Genomic DNA, 20582 nt, shown 5'->3' with positions numbered 1-20582 from the left:
CCCCGTCACAAAACTTTTTCAAAACTGTGCAGCCGTGCATGCTGTGTGATCCCCTCAGGAGCAGAGGCATGAGAGCAGCACATTGTTTAGACTCACCCTCCCGCACCCATTTTAGTAGTAAAGTAATCCCAGAACTTTATGAAGTATGCCGGGGGGATATTGAAAACAAACTGAGGCAAGCACCCTACCTTGCTCTCTCCACCGATAGCTGGACCTCCCGTGAACGGCGCTGCGCCACTATACTCATTTTCAATGTTAGCTGCTTTATAGCGGGTGTTTGTGGGCTGCTGCGGTCTTCTCGTAAAAAAAGCGCCCCCTGGCTGACGGTGATGAGCGTCCGTTCGTCACCTCCGCTGACGGCGATAAAGTTCCCCCCCCGGCTGACGGTGCGCCACTACACTAAAAACTTCTGGGGAGAACCCTGATACTTGATTGGGAAATGAGGGGCTTTGTGCTGCAGACTCATCCACTTTATGAGAGCCACACAAGTGAACACCTGGCTGAAGAACTAGTGCATGCAGTTACTGAATGGAAGCTAGAGAGAGCAAATATCCAAATTCCTGTAACCACAGACAATGCACAAAGAATTGTGCAATTATTTTTACAATGCAATATTGCCTTTGCTAGTCTGAGTAGTTTTATATTAAGATATTGAAACCGTACCGTTACCGTGGCCCAAAAACCGTGATGCATACCGAACCGTGGGAAAACTGTACCGTTGCATCCCTATTCTTTACACATACAAACTGTACCCAATGTGACGCACATTTAATAAAAAAAAACAAAACGTTATATTGGTCTTACCTTTACTTAAAAATGTCTGTCACTTTTTTTGTAGAAGTCCTCCTTGTCTTGTTTCAGTTTTAAAAGTTTTTCCATCTCAATGGAGATCACTGCCAGGGAAGAAAGCCATCCTTGATCAGTCCTGTCCCGACTGTATGTCTTAATTCTTTTAAGTGCTGAGAATGACCGCTCCACTGATGCTGTCGTAGCAGGTACAGTGAGCACCAGCTGGAGTAACTTTGTTGCCTCAGGAACAGTCTGAATGAGATCCTTCTGAGCCAAAAAGTTGAGAAGCTGTCCAGGAGATTTGCATTCATTCCTCACTGTTTGTGAGCTATACAGTCCGATGAGATCCACCTTCAGTCTCACAAAGTCAAAGAACTTGGCGTATTTTGACAGGCTCTGGAGTTTCATATCATCAAAATGTTGTGACATTTCACTGAATTTTGCGCAATCCACCAAACCAAAGAAAGCTAGCTCACTAAAATGATCAAACCTGGTCTTCATCTGATCACTGATGTTGTCCAGAATGAAACAGAACACTTGTCTTCGTTCATCTCTGATTGACTGTTGGACTCTGTTTCCACTTTCTGTCAGGCCAAGTGTGCCGCATTTCTGCACAAATCGGTCATAGAAACTGTCAAACTCCATTCTCATGCGCCCGAGAGCTGCAACGGTGTCATGGATGCGCACGAGACAATATTCATGTCCAATACAATCGCTTGAGACGCTTGTATTGTGCCGCTTGATCATTTTGGACTATTCGCCGACGCGCTTGCCCGCTCATTTTTGAACCGGTATTTCTCAACCCGCTCTCTTTCCACGTCAATCATGGCTGATATCACCACCGTTGCTGCACTGTACCTGCTGTACAAGTACCAGAAATGCCAGAAAACCACCCACCGTCGTGTCTGGGTTCATGAAGTCTTCCGAAGACACACGGAGCTGGGGGAATTCACTGTCTCCTCCAGGAGCTCCGTCTGGAGGACGACCGGTTCCAGCGGTACCTCAGGCTGACTGGAGCCCAGTTTCAGGACCTGTTAGCTAGGGTCGATGAACACACACAGCTACAATTAGCTTCTCCTCCATGTTGGTCTGAGTGTAAACAACCGTATGTGAGAGGAGTGACGTCGTCGGCTTGAACTCGTCGCTGATTGGATGTAGCAGTGCGATGTTGCCTGAAAAGTTCGATATTTTCAACTTTATTTGCGCCGCTTCAGACGCGCTAGATGCTCCATTTGCGCCGCCGCCTGAATCGCGTGCCATTGCACCATTTACATTGATTTTAAATGTAGAGTTGCTGCTCAATTCGCATCTATCGCGTTTGGTCTGAACGCCCCTTAAGATCGCTGAGCACACAAAACAGGTTACACACATATATTTCATACATCAGCTAAACTATAGAAAGTCGGGGGGGGGGGGGCATATATTAAAAGTGTTTGAAACATTTGATTGGTGACATACAGAGAGACAGTGACACCCTGTCATTGCATGGCAGAGCACAGTTTGTGAGGGATTGCGCAATCCAAGGTGAGGCATAGCTTGCTGCTGCCTCACCATACGTCTCTTCCCTGTGTTTTAACGGAAATGCGAAAATTCAGCGATTTTTAACAAAAAACTATCAAAATTGTTTATGTTAAATGGAAAATTAGTTTATAGTTATATAAACTATAAAAAAATTATATAAATAATTATAAACTATTTAATTTATTTGTTTATTATATATTTTATTTTTTCCACGATGACAGGGGAGGCAGAGCCTCTCCAGACCACAAGTCACTGGTTGCAGATAAACTTAGAGGAGGAATAAGGTCTTCGCGTCTACAGGCTTGCGAACACACCAACTGTAAGACTGTAGAGGATTTCTGAGGAAAGCTCAGTCAAATTGAGGGCTGACTTAAAAAGTGTAGACAAAGTAGTCAATATTACTGAAAGTGGTGTTTAAGATTACTCTAATATAAAAATTACATAGAAAGCCCATCCCTATTATTTATTAGTGTGGGCCAGTTGGTGATGATCTCAAAGCTGTTCCTCAGGGAATTCAAATACCAGCCTCCTATGTTGTTTCTTTCATTGTTGTAATTTTTTGACGAATGTGATTCCTGTTAGTTGACAGAATGATGATGAACCACACCAACCTAACAGAGGATGACCTCTTCTCCTGCTACAGTCCTTCAGTCGTTGGCTACCGCTACTTTGCTGTGCTGTGACCATCACAGGTACGGTGGGGAACCTGATGACCATTCTAGCCTTCGCCATAGATCCTCATCTGAGGACGCGCTTCAATGTGCTCATCGTCAACCTGGCTCTAGCTGATCTCCTGTACTGCACCATACTGCAGCCCATCTCAGTTGACTCTCATCTACACCTCAGATGGCGCAGTGGTCAGCTGTGGTGTAAAATCTTCGGCCTGCTTCTCCTCCTCTCCAACTCTGTCTCCATTATCACCCTCTGCCTGATAGCTGGCAGCAGATATGTCATGGTTGCAAAGAGAGCTGTGTTTGACCGTGTCTTCTCTGACCTTGGTCTTTCTTTACTCATCATCTCAGCATGGACACTAGGCCTGGCCAGCTTTGGCCCGCTATGGCATGGTTACGTGTTTGTGCCGAAGTTGTGTGTATGCACCATGACCCGGACGACATACCATCCCTACTCCATCATCCTGCTCTTGTTCTACTTTTTTGTCGGTCTCGGATGTGTTGGTACATTCTACTTCCTCATCTACAGACATATCCGGATTTCATCACAAGCTCTACTCCGCTTCAGCCGCCGATCCTCCAGGAAGAAACCAGCTTCTTCAGCACAAAACACCAATGACAGTGGAGTGGAGAGCAGTGTGGCCAACACATGTAGCTGTGAGATCAGTAGCCAGGCAGAACTAGCCAAAAATACAGTTGAGATCAATAGCGAAAAGTCCTCTCAGTGTACTCACAGCTCTGCCACGGCTGAATCAACAACCAAGACTCCGCTTGAAATTGTCATTACATCTTCTTCACGAACACCTGCTCGCATAAATGCAGCCTCCTCGTCCCACTGCACAGCCTCAGGCGATGATAAGGAAATGAAGCATGTGACACGCATGTGTTTAGCTGTTTTCCTGGGTTTTGTGTTCTGCTTTGTCCCCTTCCTGTTAATCAACATAGCCGACGAACATAACCGTGCCCCGCAGGTTTTGTACATGATATTTAGAAACCTCAGCTGGCTCAACAGCTGTATCAACCCTGTGCTCTATGCTGTCATGAACAGACAGTTTCGACAGGCCTATCATGTGCTGCTCACCAGGGCTGCAGCACCGTTTACCTGCCTGTGGACCTGGTGATTGTCTCTTTGAGCACCTGACCTCTGGAATTGAAAGAGACAGCTCACAAAAACTCAACATATTTTTCCTTTTACCTGTAGTAGATACGACAGAGACCAATTTAGATTGTTTTGCTGTGAGAAAACGAATTTGAAGATGTCCACCTCCTCTGCAATACAATGACAGAAAATCAAACAGTAACATCTCTTTCCAGAAACCATGAGCGGGTTACTCAAGATAACCTACGGACCATGTGGTGAATTTTTCTAATTTTTGAAACATTGTTGCCTCATCAACCATGCCTCTGTCTTGACAACCACTTTCTTACCTTGTCACTTGAGGTGACTGAGCAAGCTGTATTTTTCTCATGTATACCCTTGGCTAAGTGCTAAAGTTAACTAGCTAGTTTCTCCTGCATGCTTTCTTCTATGCGGGGATATTTTTGCCAGGTGGGGTTCCACAGAAAGAAAATAGTTAATTCATCAAACTGCACAACAACAAGGTCTGTAGATAATCTTGTGTACCTTGGTCATGATATCAGAAAAGAGGAATTGCTAATGAGTTTGTGAAATGTATACTTTGGAACTTTGAGTACAACAAGCAAAGTGTAATCCAGTTCCATTATTTTTGAGAGGTGGCAGATATCTTAAAACTCTGCAACTTACACTTAAACAATCTAGATGGATAAATAGCACTAGAGTTGAGAAGAAAAAACATATTTGGGATTTTTTGGATGAATGGTTAAACTGATGAATATTGAAGTGGTGTATCTGTTTAATTAGACCCCATATGATGTTCTAATGAAATAATGTTATTCATCTCTTTCAGACATTGTCAGCTATTTCTTTGTTTATCTGGGTCAGTGTAAAAATCACAGAGAAGACATTAACTGCAATTTTTCAATAATAGTAACCGCTATTTCAAGTTCTTCCACTGGAGGTCGCACACAACACTGTGAAGCAAGCAAACTGTTCATGCTGGAGCTGACAGTAAAACATGTCTGGAGCTGGGGCTTGTCAGAATGTACTTGTACTTTTTTGCACTAAAACTAAAACATTTTTAAGTAAAGTAGGTGAAGAGGTGTAAACTACACAGTAACATGGCCCCAATAACAGCCAGGGTTATACCTTTCTTTTTATTCCTCACATGTACCTGAAATGTACTGTAACACATCTGGAGGCTCTAAAGAGAGTCTCTTTATCACTTACTAAATGACAATCATTAGGCTTTCTATTCCATGTGAACAGGAACTGATAAATATATCGAGAAGCTTTGTCTCTGTTTTTGTGTTTTTAATGTTAATTTCTGTAATGGTTCATCATATAAGAAAAGCATCAGTTTGAACAAAAAAAAAAAAAATAGGTTAGAAATAGAAGCTGCATACACTTTAGCTCTCTGCTTTTGACAAAATGGGATGAAATCACTAACACCTTCAGTAGTTCTGCATTTGCTGACAGTTTCAAACATTTACTCCTGTGACAGACACAAGAAATGTAAATCTATTCATCTAGCCGTATGATTAAAGTTGAGGACTACAAACAAATGTTTCTATCAGAGTGAGGTCTCTGTTAAAAAGGAAGTGGTGATCTATTTAGACCATCTGTGACTTCCTTTTCTCCTGTGGTACTGGTCACACTTGAACGAGAGGTGGGGAGGACTGGGTTTCTGTTGAACTTTAACCTTCTTTGAGCACATTACAAAGAAGTTAACATATATTCTGATTCTTATTATTCCTATTAGCAAAATTATGTAACATTTTTACTTTAAACAACACCTTCAACAATCATTTTGATAGTACAGTGTCTTGTAATAGAAGAAGCCACACACAGTGGTTACTTTTTTAATATCTTTAACGTCAGTCTCTTTCAGACTCCACACTGACTGAATGATGTTCCAGCGCTGCTTGACAGAGACAGATGGAAATATATAAACAAGCCAACAGCCTTAACTTCATCACACATTGTGGCATCGTGCCTGAAAATAAGAGTAAATTAGGTTCTTTACCCAGTTGTTGTGTTCACAACTAGATGAGACCGTTGGTAGACGCTTTAAATACTTGCGACTGATGCGAGTCAATTGACCGGGGAATGAATGCTGATTGTACACATTGTAGTCATAGTGAAAACAAAAGCCAGATGTTGGCAGGTTTTAGTGGGTTGTTTGGCCAGTATAAAAGAGGTTTTAAAGGTACAAAAATTTTTTAAGACCAACATTGTAATGTAGTGAGATATGAAAATGATGAATTAGAAATATAATTGGTTGTACAATATTTCAGTAATGTGAATTTGAGTACAAGGTGTGTACAATGTGAGTCATCTTTTCAAATATTTCAAATCACTATGTGTTTGTACACAGCACAGTATAGTAACAAGCGACTTAAGGACATAACAGTTATATTAAGTGTATCTGCATTCATAAAGGTTAGGGCACCATCATCAGCTAAAACAAGCAATTTAAAAACATCAACCTGGTGTATTAGTTTATGTGACTAGCAGTTTAGACTAAACGATTCAAATGTTATCCTAATTGTGAGCAGCAAAATGTGCTAATGGTTCTGTAGTATATATATGTATATTTAATATCTATGTATGTATTTATTTGTGTGAGTGCGTGTTTGTTTGTTTGTTTTACAAACAAAAGACAAAATTACTCTATATTCTATGGAGCACTCAGTTGTCATGCCTATTCATTTAAAATAACTGTAGTGAAAGACTGAAGCCTAATCTGTTGTCTCTCTTTACACTAAGTAAATTGTAGATGCTGCCATGCATTCATACATTTTATTTCCTTAATTTTCCCAAGATAACGGGATAATTTTCTCGAGATCTGGAGATAACAAAACTTTGTTTACCGGAGATAACGATATATTTCATTTGCGATCTTGAGTAAACAAAACGATAGTGTAGTATATTAAATCACTGCAGGAAACATCATTCAGTGTAGCAATGTCAGAGGAGCATGAGCACATCGATCACTGCGTCACATATCTTTTCAATCAAGGCCTGACACAGGCTGAAATAGCATCATGCCTTGCTATTACAGATAATCTACACATTATTTTACGGAATATAAAAAGACGGTTAGCAAGGCTTTGGCTAAATCGGTGGCGCAATCTAAGTGAGCCTGATTAATTATATCGTTATCTCCGGGAAAACAGAGTTTCGTTATCTCCAGATCTCGAGAAAATTATCCCGTTATCTCGGGAAAACAGACAGAGATCTCGAGAAAACCAATTAAATTAACTTATCATGGGAAAATGGAGGAAATAAACTGTATGAATGCATGGCTCTTTAGGGCTTCCGTAATATACTGTATGTAGATTTAATGAATATAAATGTAAATTGACTCTGTTCTAAATTAAAAGTCTACACTGTCCCAGATAATTTAACTTCTTTAGTCAGACATTACTTGAGATCACAGCTGGTATCAGTTGCAACACTGTGTAAAATGAGTATTGAAACAGTTTCAAACATTGAATATTGATATTTTTCAATATTTTTGACAACACTACTACTGAGTGATGTTTAGGATGTGTCGCTGTGAGTACTATTCATTTTGAGTAATAAAAAGCCCATCCGTATTATTTAACATCTTTATTGGAGAAGTGGGCCAGTAGGTGATATCTATCGACAAAGCTGTTTCTCCAGGTCAGATAGACAGACAGACAGATAGATAGCTTTATTTATCCCAGAGGGGAAATTAGGTCATCATAGGAAATAAATAACAAAGAAGAAATAACGTAAGAAAGAAAATATGAAATAAAATCAAGCTAAAACACAATAAAACTCATAAAACTAAAAGCTACGATAGGTTGCCACTGGTGTTATATAATAGTTCTATAATATTATCACTCAGGGAACTCAAATATCAGCCTCTCATGTTGTTTCTGTTGTATTTTGTTGACCGCTTTGATTCCTGTTAGTTGACAGAATGATGATCAACCACGCCAACCAAACAGAGGACGACCTCCTCTCCTGCTACAGTCCTTCAGTTGTTGGCTACCGCTACTTTGCTGTGCTGTGCGGATGTGCTGTGACCATCATAGGTACGGTGGGGAACCTGATGACCATTCTAGCCTTCGCCATAGATCCTCATCTGAGGACGCGCTTCAATGTGCTCATCGTCAACCTGGCTCTAGCTGATCTCCTGTACTGCACCATAGTGCAGCCCATCTCAGTTGACTCCTATCTACACCTCAGATGGCGCAGTGGTCAGCTGTGGTGTAAAATCTTCACCCTGCTCCAGTTCCTCTTCAACTGTGTCTCCATTATCACCCTCTGCCTGATAGCAGGAGGCAGATATCTCATTGTGGCAAAGAGAGCTGTGTTTGACCGTGTCTTCTCTGACCTTGGTCTTTCGTTACTCATCATCTCAGCATGGACACTAGGCCTGGTCAGCCTTGGCCCACTATGGCCTGGTTACATGTTTGAGCCGAATGAGTGCATGTGCTCCATCAACTGGAAGATGTACCATCCCTACCCCACCATCCTGCTCTTCTTCTACTTTTTTGTCGGTCTGGGATGTGTTGGTACATTCTACTTCCTTATCTACAGACATATCCGGATTACATCACAAGCTCTCCTCCTCTATAGGTTCAGCCGTCGATCCTCCAGGAAGAAACCAGCTTCTTCAGCAAAAGACACCAATGACAGTGGAGTGGAGAGCAATATGGCCAAAGCATGTAGCTGTGAGATGAGCAGCCATGGAGAACTAGCCCCGACTATAGATAAGATCAATTGTGAAAAGTTCTCTCAGTCTACTCACAGCTCTGCCACGGCTGAATCAACAACCAAGCCTGAAATCGTCATTACATCTTCTTCACGAACACCTGCTCCCATAAATGCAGCCTCCTCGTCCCACTGCACAGCCTCAGGAGATGATAAGGAAATGAAGCATGTAACATGCATGTGTTTAGCTGTTTTCCTGGGTTTTGTGTTCTGCTTTGTCCCCTTCCTGTTGATCAACATAGCCGACAAACATAACCTTGCCCCACAGGTTCTGTACATGATCTGTAGAAACCTCACCTGGCTCAACAGCTGTATCAACCCTGTGCTCTATGCTGTCATGAACAGACAGTTTCGACAGGCCTACCATGTGCTGCTCACCAGGGCTGTAGCACCGTTCACCTGCCTGTGGAACTTAAAGAGACAATTCTGCTAAAATCAAAAGCTTATTTGCTTATTTTTCAATCATTGTGAGTTGCAGATTTTTGAGGTCATGGGCTGTCGAGGTGTCACTTTTCTCTCAAACTATGTACAGTAGCACTTTGCTTGTGGTACTCAAAGCACCTCAGAAGTTGCAGACCTTGTTGTGGGCAGTTTTATGTAGAAACTATGTTCTTTCAGGATCACAGTGCAGAGGGAAATTTGGATCTACTAATGGATGAAAAGTTAGCTAACGGAATAGCTCAGCTGAGGAGGACATTATTAATGTTTACATTTGCCCTTTCACAAGCACACAAGTTGAGTGTGGTAGAAAATAATAGTTCCTACATGAAATTGCTTACAACAAGGTCTTTAAAATATGCTTAATGACCTGGGGCCTCATTTATAAAACTGTGCGTAGGATTGACGTCAAAAGGTTGCGTACGCACGAAACACAGAAAGTGCGTACGCACAAAAATATCCTGATTTATAAAACAGTGTGCACGCACGTCCTACGCCGATTTCCCTTTATAAATCACACTCCACTCTAAATGTGGCACACCTGTGTGCGGGTCATACCACGCCCATATTTGCCTATGAATATTCAGAGAAACGCCCCTAATTAATAATGAATGATGACTGACAGCTTGCCGAAAGCAGAGAGAAAGGCGAAGAAGCGCATTTCCACTCAGTGTGAGATGGAAGTTCTTGTCGGGGAGGTGGAGATGAGGAAGGCTGTATCATTAGGTGGACACAGTTGGGTCGGGTCACCAATGCCAAAAAGGCTCTAGAGTGGCAGCATGTGGCAGACAATGTATGCTGTTGCCTTAGAAGGTCGGAGTGTGGCCGAAGTGAAAAAAAAGTAATCAGACGTAAAAGTAGAAGCAAAAAAGCGCCTGGCGTCACACAGGCAGAGCATCTGTGTGAGGGGCGGGGGAATGGGCCAAACGGAGCTCACCCCGCTGGATGAAAAACTGGCGGGGATCATCAGGGAATCCCTCCTGAGTGACGTGGTGATGGAGGTGGAGGGGGACACCGATGCCGGCCCAATTCATTCTCACTCGGTGCTCTTATAGCAACATGAGTGCAGTTAGTGGCACCGATTACATTTGGGAAACCGGACATTGCTGGAAATTGCACATTTTTATTTGCCTGTTCACCCACCGTATAAGGAAACTTCATGTGCTGCTGCGACAAATCAATTATACCTCCTAACACGTCTGGCATAACAGGGCTGAAGGTTGGGTGGGATATCCCTGACCTGTCAGCCAATTCCCTCTGGAATGTGCCGGTGAAACCCGAGTGTTGTGAGCACTTGAAGCGGGACCGGCACGGCGTGGTTTCTGCGGATGCTCCTCTCTAACGCTGGGCCCAATACCGCACATAGATCCAAGAGGACAGCTCGTGGGAGGCTCATCAGCCACTCATCACTGTTGGCCAGTGGATCTTGCTGGTCTCTGAAGTTCCGCTACCTCCGTATCCTTCCGTTTGCCACATCCTCCAACAGAGTCAAAGCAGCCATTGTGCGCCCTAACGCATAGTGAATACATGCCTTTATATGCCCATCTATTAGGTAATATCTGCTACAAGTGTGAGAATTACCCTGACTGACTAACAGTCCTTCAGACTAACAATATATGATAATTATAGTCTTTATCTATATGGCAACAAAACACAGTTACAAAGTGTTTTATGCGTTATGCATTGAAAACGGAGATGAAACAAAATGCGCTATATAGTATAAGATATTAATATATTAAATGACATTCATATCAGTGAGTGTAAACGTAATTTGCTCTACTGTTGTCTTACTTTTGTCCTAAATCATGTTTCCCATGTGCACTCCAGGGAGTATGTTTGTTTATTCATTGTAGAAATACCGGTAGTTTTTAAAAAAAATACATTTCTTGCAAATAAACTGTTCATATATGAGAGGTAATATTACTATTTATTTTACACGATCAGTATCAGTTTCACAGTTTCTCCCGTTTTTTTCTTCTGCCATCAGTGGCGCAGTTTCTCCTTACCCCAGTTATGTGCGTACGCATGGGTCAGAGTTTGCGCGGAGGACCGCACATTTTCCCATTAAGTTCTCTTTTTATAAATCCCACGGTGTGTGTAGAGAGTTGCGTACGCCTTCTTTTGTGCGCACGCAACGTTTATAAATGAGGCCCCAGGTATGATTTCTGAAGAGACATTGCTGTTGATTTTTCAAATGTTTTTTTTCATCCAGTTCTGTAACATTCGTGAGGAGACAGACATCTCTACGTCTGATATCTCCTAAATTCTGCAAATCACACCAAAACAATTTAGATGGATAAACAGCTCAACAGGTACATGGAAAATTAAATTGATCTTTCTATTTATATAGTCCCCAGACAATATATCGATGATATAATGTAGTCCAACTTGGTCCAAGTTCAGGAGAGTGAGAGGAAGAGAAAGCAAATAAGCTTCTCTACTACTCTCTGTGCAAAGTAATAACAAAGGTAACTTCAACACACCTTTGTCAGAGTGTACAGAGACACGCTACAGACAAATAAGCTCGACAAGCAACAGCATTAAATATTATGCACTAGAAGCAACTAGCAACAGACACCCTGAGGCATTAGGAAAGGCCCATTAGGTGAAATTCTGTACCTGCAATGTAAGTTTGAAAACGCTTTGTTAGTGCCACTTAGTGGTAAGGCTGACAACTGCATGGTTTGTGTGAAGATGAAGATGAAAGTTAAATTTGGAGTCCCATAAGGGATGGAATTGGAAAAAAAAAAATGTTTTTAAATATAAATTAATGAGAGATGTGATGTATCCAACATACTGCAGTTTCTTTTGTTTAGAGATCGAACAATTATGTTTTGTTCTGGGCAGGATTTAAAGACAATTACAGACAGTAAAGTCTATAAGATGGTCAAACATAAAAGGGTGGCTTGATGAACATAAATCATCACTTAACTGGAATAAAAAGCTATCTTTTTTGGTAATCGCAAGGACTAACAAATTAAAGTCATAACACACAACTAACTTACTTGAAAACCTCATGTAAAATACATGGAGAAAATGTGTAAATGTGTTGCTGTTATAAACAAAGCAAAGGACAGTTTAAATTTTGCTGCAATTAATATTTTGTAGTGTTTGCTTATTCTTCCATATATTGGTTACTGGACAGAGGTGTGGGGCACCAGGTTTACTGTATTGTACTTAACCTTTTTTTTTCAGGGAACAGAAACTGTAGCAAAAACAAAACACCTGCTAACATTTGTTGTTAACTGCACTAGGAAGAAAATGTCTACAAATGTACAAGTTGTTGTTTTGGATTAGTGTGTTGAAACATCAAAACATTTTAAAAGGTGCATGTTTAGGCTTTCTAATTGTTGAAACCAAAATATATACAACATCATTAAACTGAATTTTAGTTATAAGAAATGTTGATGGGTCATTTTTTTTTTTAATGTAATGAGATATAACAACAATAACTTATAACAGGGTTCGTACACATTTTTCAAGGTCAAATTCAAGCACTTTTCAAGCACTTTTAAGGGTAATTTACAAAATTTTCCAGCACCTTATCGCTGGGGTAAAATACATATCTACAGGAATATATATACTCATGATTATTTTTTTCACTTTTTATCACAATTATGTACATTGCATTATGCTGTAAACATCTAAAATGATGTTTCATGATAGCAAAAACTTTAGAAATTAAAGGAGAACACAAAGTTTTATCCAAAAAAAGGGAAGCCACTTGACGTTCTTCAGGTACACTTGCCCCGGGACAAAGAGAGACCTGAGAGAACCTTGTACTTTTCTTTTTTCACATAAACTTTTATAAGCTTTTCGCTTATTCATCAAAGTTTATTAATATTGAACGTGTCATCAGTCCAAATTGCATCAAATTCACCTTCTCGTCAGCCATCCTTCTCTATTGCTACCAGGCTGCATGTGTGATGATACACACAGACGGATTTTATTTCTCCTTGTAATAAGAAAACTATCCAGTCTGATCCCAATGTTGCCAAGACACAGAGTTATAATTTCAAGCACTTTCAAGCACTTAAACTAAAATCCAAGCACTTTTCAGACCTTAAAAACACAACGTTGAAATTCAAGCACTTTCAAGGATTTCAAGCACCAGCACGAACCCTGTTATAAATGTTGTATGCAGGTTGTATGTATAGTTCTGTATTATTATAATGTTGGTACAATTGTATGAGATTAGTAAAAAATAGGTTTAAAATGAATAAATCCAGATTTATAATTAAGCAGAGCTCAAAAATTAATCTCAGCTTGGTAAACAAAGTGTATCTATCTAAATTAAAGTTAAACAGAGTTGAATCAATGTGGAGATGCTAGAAAAATTAAAAACATATTAAAATAAAAAAAATGTGCGTGCTGCAATTAACCAAATAAATGGAGCTTTGTTAGCTTGTAAGCTCAGATTCTTTGATAATGCAGCGTGTGTAACCCTTTAGAGGTGAAAAACAGAAGTTACTTACTGAATGTAATGATTTCGTAAGGCCGGTGGGATCAGAAGATCTACGTTCGACTATGAAGCCCAGGATTAACCAAACAACATACCAGGAACAACCCAGACACAACAGTACTTCTTTGAGAAACAACAACGCTTCCCCTTTGATATCAGGATGAGAATGGATAAGTGAAACGCATGAAATTACACAATATGATACAATTCTTACCCGGGAAAGCAGAAAAATAAAAAATGGAAAATAAACTCACAGCTGTGATTTAAAGTTCAAATAATCCCCCTTGTATTCAGTCACCTCTGAACGGTTCCAGTTTTAGTGCTGTTCAGTCCACTGAGAAGGTGGAAAGAGTTAATCCTACCGCACGGCTGGTGGTGTGTGTGCGTTAGGGATCGACCGATATGGATTTTTTAGGAACGAAGCCGATACCGATTTTTTTTTTCATCAGCCTTAGCCGATGACCGATATGGACTAACCCACTCATAAAAAGTATACAATGATGATAACAAATGTTACGAGTCTCAATTTTTAAAAAGGAACATTTATTGAAATTAAAAAGGTGAGGTAGAACAAAAACAAGTAAACAATATTTAACAAATATTAAAAACAGGTGAGGTAGAACGAGCCTTTCCAGGAGTAGGCTCTGTGAAATGCTGCCACACTGGATTGGTTTTCTGCTCTGCCATTTCTTTAAAAATAATAAACGAAAACATAGATCAGTGTCAATCTTGTGCAATCATCTTACATTCATATCACCCACATTATGTGTGCATCATATGGATGGGTGCATATGGTTAACTGTGCAAGGGTAAAAGGCTTCCACATCTACAACACAGACTTGATGATGCATTTCTTGCTGACATTATAAGACAGATATAATCAGGTCATCACAAAATGTCTTTTGTCAACACATTTTAATAATTCAACAATAAATAAATGAGTAGCCATTGAAATAAAGTGCTTGATTTGTAATTTAGATAGATAGAATTACTTTAATGATCCCAGACTGGGAACTTATTTAAATTATTTAAGACTGCCATGGTTTCAATTTTTCTACATAAAATAAAATGAGCATGTCTTCGGCTACTATGCCACCTAATATGCAAAGACAACACACTAGTAGGTCTAAACGAAAATGTAAAATAAGCTACCAGAATGGCAACCCCAGAACCTAAATTAGGAGAGGAAAATAACGTGATGTCAGATGTGCATTAAGCAACAAACTATTCAAGGTTCTGTTCTAAATTGCATTAACCTTAAAGTAGAACTTCGGTCGATTTCAACATGCAGCTTTATCGTTCAAGCTACCCTTGACTAGCCAGTACCGAAAAATGTGAACACTTTTGGGTCCACCTCTTACAGGGCTCCTTGAACGGAGAGTTAGCATTGACAGCTAACAGCGTGGGGTCAGAACTTTACACTGTGTTTTAAGCGTCTTAACATGCTCACCCCAAACATGCTCACCCCAAAAATCTCACCCCAAAAGTTATGCAACATCAGCTGAATCCTTACAACACAGCACTGTAGCGTTTATGAATCAAAATGAATAAAAAAGTGGTTAAAACACTTTGTGCAAGCAGCCACAAACCGGTCTGTTGACATCCATGTCGTAGACCAAACTAGTCGATCCGTCGAGCGTGCGCCAACTCCCTCACTGGCAGCGATGGAAACTTGAATTTTGCAGACAGAAACGTATTCCAGCATTTTCGTTTTTCTGTTCATAACGTATCTGTTCATGTTACAGCCTGCCATGAGCCATTAGCCTTACAATAGCCTGTTATGAGTCTATTCGCTCTGCACCGAGAGCAAGCTTGTCTGCTCATGCTAATGGTTCTTGCGCAGAGCAGAGCAGACCGGGCAACAGGGATGTCAACAAACCGGTATGTGGCAGCTTGCACAAACACACTGTTTTAATCACTTTTTTATTCATTGTGAGTCATAAACGCTACAGTGCTGTGTTGTAAGGATTCTGCTGATGTTGCATAACTTTTGGGGTGAGATTTGGAGCATGTTAAGACACTTAAAACACAGTGTAAAGTTCTGACCTCATGCTGTTAGCTGTCAATGCTAACTCTCCGTTCAAGGAACCCTGTAAGAGGTGGACCAAAAGTGTTCGCGTTTTCGGCACTGGCTAGTCAAGGGTAGCTTGAGCGATAAAGCTGCATGTTGAAATCGACCGAAGTTCTCCTTTAACAGAAATAAATATTCAACCAAGTATAAAACTGTTTCTCAAAGTTTTAAAAGCTCTCCTTCAGTCTGCGCAGCACTCTCATATATCGCTGTGATGCATGTGTGTCCCACTGAGTGAGACGCACAAACACACACACATGAACTTCTGTTTGGTAGCTGATGCTGACTGAAAAACTTAACCACTATTGAACTGGATTGCTATTGCTAACGTGTGCAAACGGCTCTAAACACTATCACGGTGCACTTGTCTGCTACATGATAAACATTACTACAAATTAATATTCAACTACGTATAAAACATATCTCTCATCATTAAAGCTCTTCTTGAGGGGGGGTTGCGCTATGATATCACCGCGATGGCAAGGGAACTCGGCCCCACTCCAGGCAGGGAGAGAGAAACACACACACAAGCGTCCAAACCTCCAGCAAGGTGGTCGCTAAATAAAACTGCTACAACACCACGCAACAACGTCGGCATTACTTAATCCTATGACCAGTGTTCGTAACAGCTACCGTATGAATACATATAGCCACAATGGCAAGCAGTTTTATAGACGAGGCATTCGGCATTCTCCTTTTGGACCCACAAACTTGCTTAGCTATAGTTTCAAGCAAAACACATATAGAGCATTAGGGCTGAACGATATGGACAAAATTTCATATCTCAATATTCATGCCAGATTTCTCAATATCGATACGATACGACTACGAGTTTGGTGAAAACCAAGCATTTTTCAGAAAAATAAAGAGATTATTTTAAGCCATATACAGAGAAGTCTTTACCAAATAATCACAAACTCACTACAGAGACAAATATATATGAAGTAACAACAGTGAAGGGAGGGAGAAAATCAAACGAACTATGTGCATTTTTACAAGATGAATGATGACATCCTAATCTGGAGAGAAAGAGTGAGAGTGAAGAGCGAGACTCAGCAGCTTCAGGTTATCGCCGGTAAAGTACCAGTGGAATCTAGAAAGACTTAAGTCAGAGAATTAACGGATCAAAGCAGAGTAAACGGCAGCTATACGGTCTCAAATCCACAGAGCGAGCGTCCGCAGCGTCCGCTCCTGCTGCCCCAGCCAGCCCCCACACACACACCAGCCTGCCGCCTGCACAGCCGCATGAGAGGGGAGAGACCCCGGCGCTGCTGCAGAGGAGCCGTGGACTGCGATCACTCTGAGCAGCATGTGAATTACAATATATTTCTCGCGTTTCCCCTGATGATCTGAATAAGTCGCTAAATTTGTCGCTAGTCACTTTTAAGAAATAAAGTCGCTAAGAGGTCTGAAAAGTCGCTAAATCTGGTGAGAAAGTCGCCAAGTTGGCAACACTTGTATGTAGTGTGTGTGCGTCTCAGTCTCCATCTCCCTCACTCCCGCCCTCGTATGTTTGTCATTGGTTGGCTTCAGCTGTCGATCCAAAGCAAGCATGAAATAAGGTTTGTGATTGGCTGGCCTTAGCGTTGCATTCAAGGGCAATCGTAAAAACGATGTTTGTTGTAACTGCCAGAGCTGTACATGCAGGGCGAGCAGGGGGAATCTATATCGTTTATATCGTTGCTTTTTCAATATGAATATCTTGAATGTTCATATCTAGATATAGATACGATAACGATATATCGTTAAGCCCTATAGAGCATGCATTTGGCATTCGTGTTTCCACTTTCAAAGTGTATGGCAATATTTCAGCTAAGTTAAACAGTTAAAAGATGCTTTGAAAGTTTAAAACGTATTGTTGTGTTGAAGAGCAGGCCTCCAGCACTCTCCTAGTGGGGGAGGGGCTATGCATGGTCTGTATGTGCACTGCAGCGTCTCCAGCAACACAGACCTGCCTGTGGACGCCTGTCTGTTAATAATGCCGGATCGGTGAACACAGCAGCCCGCATCGGCCGATGCCGATACACGTAATAAAAACTGCAAAAATCAGCCGATAAAATCAGCCGGCCGATGTATCAGTCGATCAGTAGTATGCGTGTGTATGTAATGAAGTGCCGAAACCCGGGCTCTCAATCCTCTGCAGGCGCCGTATCTCTGGTTCTCCTCTGGGCTGTAGCTCGCCATCAACGTCACTATCTAAGCTCCAACATCCAGGTAGGTCAGCGGTTCAAAGAAGTCCATCAAAAAACCTGGCCTACTCTTAGCTTTTAGTCATGAACTATAGAATATAAATCACATTAAATTCTCATCAGACTCCTGATAACTGAATAACCATTGCAATATGATATCACACATCAGCATCATCAGCAATATTACTATCCAACTGCCCCCCAACTATCAGAGACCTAAGTTATTAGAATAACCTCTCCAATATAATAATATCAAAATATCTCCTTCACATAACAATTGGAATACAAAACATCCCAAATATCAATAAGAAGACACATATCGTGTACCCCAGAGACGTTCTACTATTGTAGAGACAGATCACTCTGATCATTTTGAATGGGGAAATGTGCGACACCAAAGATGGCGCATATCCCACCCCTTTCACCAACAGCCAATCACCTGCGTTGTCACAGCCGAACCAGGAAAATTATAGCCCAATCACGTTGTTTCACCAGCGCATGCGCACAAGTAGTTTTTACGACAGAGACCATTGCCTGGTGGCAAGCAGAGTCAGCTTTCAAATCGTTACCTAATTTATAGAGTGAATGATAAGAAATGATGTATTAGACATTATCTGGTCCATACATCAGTGGTCAGGTAGAATAGAGCCAGAGCACAGCAGCCGGCACAGATTCAGCCGTACGATGGACGTCGGTGTCGTAAATCCGCGCGCATGTGCAGTGGAGTTCTCCCTGTAGGAAAAGAGCGTTTTAAACATCATTTCTATGGTAAAGTCGATGTTTTTTGGTTTTTATTTGTATCTTATTTCACTGGCGAGCATGTCTGTATGTTTTTTCTGTCCTGCTATCACATTAAAGGGTGGATTTGACCATGCCTCCATTCATTTAGATAGGGGTCTGGTCTCTTTGGGCTTTTCGAGGCGTCACCAAGATGGCCGCCGAGTGGCATGACTTGCCTAGAAGGACTTTGGTGTACCCTCTGCCATGTAATGGCAGGTTTTAACCACAAATGAACCATTTTAATGGCTTTCAAGCGCTCAAACTATTCAAGAACAAAATAACATTCACAGGCAATTAAAACATGGCTTACTGTGCTTAAAAGGCACAGATAAAAGTGCTAAATCCACACCTTTCATAGTAAAGTGTGTAACAAATATGCAAACCAAAGTATGACATTGCACCGGATTGTGTTTGAAGCTTTAAAATGTCAGGCTAATGCCTCAGCATTAACCCTTTAGGCGCCAGAGTCGCAAATTTGCGACACCCCGCGGCACTGAACAAAACAGCTGTTTTCTCTGAATAGAGTGTTACATGTCGTTCATACTCCCCACCACTAGTTGGCAGACATCCCATACTAAGACCTTAGCGCAGAAAAACGTCATGCTTCAATGCAAAATGTTAGAGGAAGTCCCATGCAAACTGTGGGGTGAGAGACAGGAGACAGTGCGCCACGGAGCCAGTTTGTGGAAGCGGTGTTGCTGGATTTGAGCACGAAATAAATGACAATGGCAAGCAAAAAATTGACACGTAGGGAAGTGATTGAGCTTCTATTCGCTGATTCTGATTCTGAAGGGGAAAATCTTTGGGAGATGACGGTCGGTCGATTAGTGAGCTTGCTAGTCACGGTGCGTCTTTGTTTAGCAATGGCGCTGCTGCGCAGAGCGAGAAAAATGCACAAAACACACGACCCTTTGCCCAACATAGGTGGGAATGGAAATGATACACGAACTTGTAGTATCAGTAGGGGGGCGAATGGATGTGGTAGAAGTAGCGGGGGTGGTGAGAACAGCGCTGGGACCAGCGTAAGTGTTCACTCTTTCCACCGCGATGGTCACGTAGCCTCTATCCGAGGCAGAGGTGCAGCTATGCGATGCAGCAGTGTTCATGAAGCACAAAGCACACACGAGTCCAACTCTTCTCCCAACACTAGAGGAGATAGCAGGGGGAGACGTGGGCGAAGTGTTCATAGAAGGGCTGATACACGAGGTCGCGGTGTCCATAGGAGAGGTGGACGTGGTAGAGGAAACAGGGGAAGACAGAACAGGGCTGGAGATGATGATGATGATGATGATGATGATGATGATGATGATGGTGGTGCTGGCTGGGCTTACTTGAGAGATGAGGAAGTATATCAGGAATGGATCAAGCCCTTTGATAAGCAAATTGGGAAAAAAAAATCATAGAAAAACGCCTACTGTTTACATGAGTTTTGTGGTGTAGTAATAGTTCTAGTTTACAGGGGGGGTGTCTCAATATTGTTCTTATTGTCTCTGTGCCTTGCAATGAGAGGCTCCACACTCTACAAATACTACAAACTTTTATCTGGATAGATGGGCACAGATAAGGCCTCTGCGAACCTGTGCGCGAACACTCGTCAACGTCAGTCCGGGGGGGGGGAGGGTGTCATCAACTCCGTCAGCTGGGGGACGGACGGACGCTCGTCACCGTCACGCGCCGCTGTTCCACCGTCTGGGGAGAACCCTGCTTAGGCGGGAGGCAAAAACGCTTGGGCGCCGCACCTAAGCCGTATAATGGCAGGGAAAACCCTGAAAATAAGTGTGATTCATAAGTTTTGATGTGCAGTTTGGGTAATAGACAATACACTAGTTAACAA

The 20582-nt window shown here is 41.6% G+C and overlaps 1 protein-coding gene and 1 pseudogene across 1 annotated transcript; both read left to right on the top strand.

The window, feature by feature from the left end:
- The first annotated feature begins 2900 nt into the window (after positions 1–2900).
- Positions 2901–4102, top strand: LOC115583946 (G-protein coupled receptor 84-like; annotated as a pseudogene).
- A 3909-nt stretch (positions 4103–8011) lies between these two features.
- LOC115582913 (G-protein coupled receptor 84-like) lies at positions 8012–9241 on the top strand. The gene has a single exon (XM_030419150.1). The coding sequence runs from the start codon at positions 8012–8014 to the stop codon at positions 9239–9241; it is 1230 nt and encodes a 409-aa protein (XP_030275010.1).
- The last annotated feature ends 11341 nt before the right edge of the window (positions 9242–20582 follow it).

Source organism: Sparus aurata, chromosome 6 (genome assembly GCF_900880675.1).
Source record: "Sparus aurata chromosome 6, fSpaAur1.1, whole genome shotgun sequence".
NCBI lineage: Eukaryota > Metazoa > Chordata > Actinopteri > Spariformes > Sparidae > Sparus > Sparus aurata.
The sequence above is the reverse complement of the archived record's forward strand: the minus strand, read 5'-3'. Positions and strand labels throughout refer to the sequence as shown.

Excerpts from the sequence above, each read along its gene's own strand:
- LOC115582913 (XM_030419150.1), top strand. The coding sequence starts at position 8,012 with ATGATGATCAACCACGCCAACCAAACAGAGGACGACCTCCTCTCCTGC.